The 6,000-nt window shown below is 42.8% G+C and overlaps 1 protein-coding gene across 1 annotated transcript; it reads right to left on the bottom strand.

Moving 5' to 3' along the window:
- Positions 1-434: 434 nt before the first annotated feature.
- On the bottom strand, positions 435-3,565 carry LOC8054015. Its single transcript, XM_002435379.5, has 3 exons — positions 3,497-3,565; positions 2,226-2,325; positions 435-1,347 (listed from the first exon to the last, which is right to left on the bottom strand). Exons 2-3 carry the CDS (start codon positions 2,299-2,301, stop codon positions 797-799), a joined length of 627 nt encoding a protein of 208 aa, XP_002435424.3. The 5' UTR covers positions 2,302-2,325; positions 3,497-3,565; the 3' UTR covers positions 435-796.
- Positions 3,566-6,000: the final 2,435 nt, after the last annotated feature.

Here is a 6,000-nt window from a genome sequence, read left to right as displayed (position 1 = left end):
CATTATATTTGTAAAATCATGCGTCAAACGCGATATCATTCTCATTGTTCCGAATGTAGAAGCAACAGTTCGTGTAACATGATATGAAAAGGTAAAGGCCCGATCACACTTTTGTGACCGAGTACGACTGAGAGACACTGGGCATTGTGGCGCCATCTATGCGGTGACCCTGGAGCTGCATTTCACAAGAGCGAAGGTTTTGGGGGATTTCCGAGGTCAAATGTGCGTAATACCCATAGAAAGGCTGGTTTATAACATTGATAAAAGTTTTTCGAGCCAAGAAAGAAAGGATAATGCGCGAGAAATAAAAAAAAAAAAATATGCCGGACCGCCGAGTTTACACTGCTTCCCAATAGATGGCGACAGTGTGTTCTCTGGTTTAAGAAGTTTTAAGGAACTCAGGTTTAAGAGGTTGCAAGAGTGTGAACGGGCCTTTTGATTAGTATCAAAATAAACACCAAGGTCACGAACTTGTTGTACACGTTCTATAGTAGAATTGGTGATAAAATATTAATGTAAAACTCTCGCGTTTTCTACACACGGACAGCAGGTCAGCTAGTGATCTTCACCTCATAAACCATTACGTAGTGTGAACCGTAGTCTTCATGATTACTTAAAGCAACTAATGGAAGACCAGTGATTACTGCTGAGAAACTTCGGTGGGAGTATCATATCAGGGATTTTGAGTCTTTAGGACCCCAAGGAAGCCATGCCAATTCCAAATTTTGAATGTGTGTTCTCACACACTCACAGGAATTTTTTTTAAATATTTTTTCTCAGTTTTGTGTTTCTCTGCCTACCGCAATAGTTGTGCTTCACGAGCAGCGCCCTTCAAAGCTTGTGTAATGTGCGTCGACACCAAGTCAACCCAAAAGAGCCTAAGCGGTCCCGGAAGCAGATGACCAAGAACCATTCCCACTGTGCCCACCGTGTCCCCTAATCCTTCGAGCTCCAGACTCACTCGCTCCAGCAGCACCGGCACGACCGGTTCAAGCGTGTTTCCTGCCGGAGTTACGGTTATGATTCCCTCAAATCTGACTAGGCGTGCGACCGTGCCGATGGTTCCAGAAGATCCGGCGCAAAGTCTCCAGGGAACGGTCATCCGAATCGGAGACGTCGAACGCAGGCTGTACAGGATGACCCTTTGGTTGTCCCTACAGAATGACTGGTATGGGCGATCCGGTTGAAGGCCATCAAGGCCTGTGAAGGTGGCGTTCCCTAGGAACACACCCGGCAAAAACTCGAAGTTTTCCTTCTCGTGAAGCGAGCCGAGGTGTCTTTCTGGAAGACTGTAGAACATCGTGTCTAACTTCGCCTCCCAATCGCTTCCGGGCTGGGGACATCGCCCTAGAAAGTAATGAACAAATCAAGGGTACGACACTTTTCTGTAGTCTGTTTAACCGTACACCCAGGTGCTTCTTTATAATCTACCAATATCTCTTCAGAACACCAAGTATTTCTCTTTCTTTAGTTTGCTGAACCCATGTGAAGGGCTATTTGTATCATGGTAATGTAGTTGCAGCGTCAGTTGAACAGACTGATATCTCGATCTATAAGCACTCCAATTCGCTTTAGTTTTTGCTCTTCGCCGTTCAAGCGGCGTCTCCGTTGAACCACGATACATGCGGCTTTTCTCTCTGGCTGAACAATAAGGGTCAACACATGATTGGTGTCCATGTGCATCGCAGTTTAGTATGCATCTCAGGCGTATCAGGAAGTGTAAGAAACACGCATTCCCAGAAATGGCGTTTTTTTGCCCGCTTTTTGTAATATGGCGAGACGTCATGCCCTGTGCCACAGCGCAAATTGTTCGCTTTAAATATAAACTCATTTTCAGCCTCGTCATTCGCCGAGCTCTCTCCATAGATTACAGCTATTGACCTTCCCAACTGCTTTGTGGTAAAGAGGACGCTCCAAGATTCTTAGAGTATTTTAACTCTAGTCAGTTCTGACTAGTTGAAAATACCAGTGTATATTCCAGCTTCTGTTAGGTTTTGTGATTGACCACACGATGTGCTCAGTTCCGCTCAGTTCTAGGTAGACGATCCTTTTGTAAGTTGAAAATTACAACAATAATTAGCAGTTTTAACGTAAGTTTTTATTTTCTCTTGAGAATGCGACTAAGATTTCTTGGTGGAATTGTTGCTAAGCATTCACCATTTACATAAAACTCTTTTACCATTATAGACTTTTTCTATAATTTTTTGAAAGGCAACTTGACTTACCAGTAGGGGCAACTCGTAGTGCTGAACTCGTCAAAAAGACGAGTAGAGCCACGAGGACTTGGACCAAAGTCGCCATCACAGGTTTCGAAGATAGAGTAGTCTGTAAATATATACTCGCACATTTTCTTATCAAGAATAGAGTGGTTCTGAATACATGTAAAATATTTTCTTGTCTGTATTGTTTCACTATATATAAAATAAATTTAATTTCAGGCAAACCTAGAGTTCTGCATTCGCCTAACTCACGGCCTTTATTATCAGCTGCAAAAAGCGCACCTGCACAATATTTAATAATTCCAAGAGATGAATTTCAAGGTAATCTTGTTTATAGGAAATCAGTTTTAAACAGAAAACTATTCAAGTCGAATATTCTGTTTTTGGCATACACGCGACAGTTATCTTTACTGTAACAAATCTGGGGCGTTTGCTTTCCCGCAAATAACTTGGAAGAGCCAATCGCTGCACTCCGCAGAAGGAGTATGAATTATGAGAAAGCTGACATAACGTTTACACCTATAAAAAAGTATGTGGTGTGGCCCTGGCCATAATGTTTGACCATGATCCGTGACGTAGCGCAGACTGTCTTTTTTACCTACGCTTCTGCGCAGGTAAAAATCATACCACAGGTGCTCCCTACTGAAATAGTCATAAACTCAAAAACTTTATTTAAAAAGTGCATAGGAAGTTTGATGGCGATTATGCACGAGTTAGGTTTTGTAGTTTATTGGCTGGACCATTCATTAATGGCATGGAAATGTATCACACTTGTATTCAGCTTTGCGAATCGATGGAGTAGCGCAAATGACATTAGAACAAAAATAAGGGTGCCGACATTATTTTTTATTGCGTGAAATTGTTACAATAATTTTCTAAATATAGATATTTTGGGGTTACTTTCAATACACATTGGCAGTTAATGAGCAAACGGTAAGGCTACGGTAAACCGCCATCGAGATATTAGAGATAAACATACAGTTTGAATGTCACTGGTGCCCAAAACAGACACGCGTCAGTTTGGATCTGCGCAATATTCATTACTCAGGCATCACAATTTTTTTTTTTAATTTTCTGACGATTTTGTTTAATTGTTCAGCTCTGTTGAAGCACGACAGATTCCATGTGCAGCTCGGTTTAGCTTGAGTCCTTCTTTACCCAACCCGAACACGGTATACATATTTCACTTCAAAACATTTATTTTAGTATTTTAAAGACTGTTTTAAACACTATAAACACCGTGTCCCTACTTGCAATAATCAACGTTATGAACTCACGTTTTAAAAGAGGTTCTGCGATGAAAGGCTCCAGTGCTTCCAATCTATACGAACAGCTAAGGGTCCGAAGACGCAAATACGGAGCATTATAGAGTACGTCGGGTAGCCCAATTAATGTTATCCATAATCGGAAGTCCGCAGCGACCCCCGCAAAAAAATAAGGAAAGAAACAAGACGTCCGCTGGAAGCTTTTATCTACAATAACACATTGCCTCGTATCGCCACTGAAGCGCGCCCCACCCCCTTTAAAAACAAAAAAAGAAAAAGAAGTAAATATAGCATTTTTATGTTTGCGATTTGAGGAACCTAAATACTTGTTACGTTTTTTTGCCAGCTTACTGATGGCGGCCATCGTTTTTCTGCCAGCTCACAGCAAACATACACAAAACTAAACACGTTATGATTCATATACCAAAATAATTAAATCTATCGTGCTGAATTGGTCCTCTGTTGAGAGGTTCGATCGGGCTTCGGGATAGCTACTTAAGGGGAGCATATATAAGGCCAACTATTGAAACGAAGTTTTAATGGTAATACACTTCATACTCCCGAGTATTTATGTCTTGGGAAAAAAAACGAAAAACTATTAAACAAATTGTGGAATTTTTTTTTCGGTGTCTATAATATTAAAAACGTAAAATTTCAGCATAACTCCCTTTTCGTTTAACCAAATCCATCACAGTAACACATATGTGTTGAACGGCATTGCCTAGCTGAGTGTCTAAAACAATTTAAAAGGATTGTTTTGAACATTGAGCTTGTGGTAGGGTTGCCTTGCTGCATGCCCATCCGGGAGGAACAACACAAAGCCGGGGTTTCCATTACAAGACACTACATTTATTAGCGTAACAGGAATCGGTTGTTAGTATTGAAGTATAACATTGCCGTGGCGTTCGATCTACACTCTTCCGTGACCTTGGTTTATCTCCCCTTGTTCTGTGGGCGTGTCCCCCTTTTACAGGTTCTCGCGCCTATTTTTCATGCGCAGTTGTGCGCTTCGGACTGTGTCCTTTTTGGGCATTCGGTAACGGCCCCTGGGCGTGGTGTCCGACCCTTGCTCCCTCAAATTACCTTATCAAAAGCAGTCTTGCGTAGTATTCTGAAACTTGCATCGCGATACTGCAACTTGTTACTTTTTGGGTAACTTTTAAGTGTAACTGGTTACATTTTTTAAAATAATTGTAACGATACCTTAAATACCTTTTTGAAAAAGTATCGAAAACATATCTGCACATATACAGATACTTTTTCGCGAACAATTTAGCCTATTTTGTGAAGTCTACAGCGGGTCCGACCGTGTGCTGAGGTTGGGCCCCACATGAGACGCGACAAGATAAAACAAAAACTGAAAATGTTTTTCGTCGAAGCAAATTGCCTGCGCACAGGGCAGACGTTTTTCTTCTTCTGTTTTTTCCTTTTTCATCGTGCCTAAAAAGCGAATTTAGCATTTAATTTAGTTCAAGCTTTTTGTGCGTGGCTCTCTCGCCCAGTCTTCGCCCTTTCCGGCCTCATCAAAAACTCCCGCCTCTTGAGTCAAGCGACAGAACAAACTCCAGGCCAAAGCAACAACAGGCGAGAGAAGAAAGGGCAAGCACTAGAAAGGCTGGCGAGGAGGAGAGAAGCCTCCTCTGCGCTCTAACCTTCCTGGTGCTCTTCCTTTCTCACCTTACCCTCCAATGTCCTTCCTAGAGCACTATATAGCTCCTACGGAGCAGAGTAGCGCAATCCTTTGATCCGCGTGTTTCGCCGACAACATGGCCGACAGAGCAGCTCGGCGCGAGTCACGTGGTACTCAGGGTTCCAAGAGGCGGCCCGCTCTATGGGAGAATACATGAAGATCGACTCAACAGGGCTGATTAAAAAATAAACGCCGAGTTCACATTTTTCAAAACTAGTTTGTCGTGAAGTTGGTAAAGCACTAAGCACTTTATCAAAGTTTTAATAATATTGGATGAGTGTGAAAAGTTTACGAAGGCAATTTTCAACGCAATGGCGTTTGAAGCAGACGATTGTTTTACGCAGCGGAGATGAACTTTATGGATTGGCCGGAGCGGGTCACGTGAATGGTGTGACGTCGCCGCGTCGTCTGCCACATAATGCTGCTCAGGCAATTAAAAAAAAAATTAAGTTATTTCATGGCGCACAACTTAGCGCAAATTATTGTAAACTATTCCCTTATTATGTCAAAAACTATTGCCGTTCCATAGATCGCCAAAATAATCAGGAAGCAGCGATTTACTCCCGTTACCCATGCATTTGTGGCCGGAGTTGGAACCCCCGGGTGTTCGCCGCTAGTCGCCGAGAGACGGCGTTCTAGATTGCGGTACTCTGCTCCGAAGGTGCTATATAGTGCTCTAGTACTTCCTAGAGATCGCACTTTCTCTTTTCACCTGGGATGCCTTCGCCTGGACTGCACAAAACTAGTGACACGGAGTGCAGAGCCTCTGTCGTCGGTGCCACAGAGGCTCTGCACTCCGTGTCACGCGCACCGATCTCCTAGATGC

The sequence above is a fragment of the Ixodes scapularis genome, unplaced genomic scaffold (assembly GCF_016920785.2).
Source record: "Ixodes scapularis isolate PalLabHiFi unplaced genomic scaffold, ASM1692078v2 PGA_scaffold3__209_contigs__length_174095766, whole genome shotgun sequence".
Lineage (NCBI taxonomy): Eukaryota > Metazoa > Arthropoda > Arachnida > Ixodida > Ixodidae > Ixodes > Ixodes scapularis.
The sequence above is the reverse complement of the archived record's forward strand: the minus strand, read 5'-3'. Positions and strand labels throughout refer to the sequence as shown.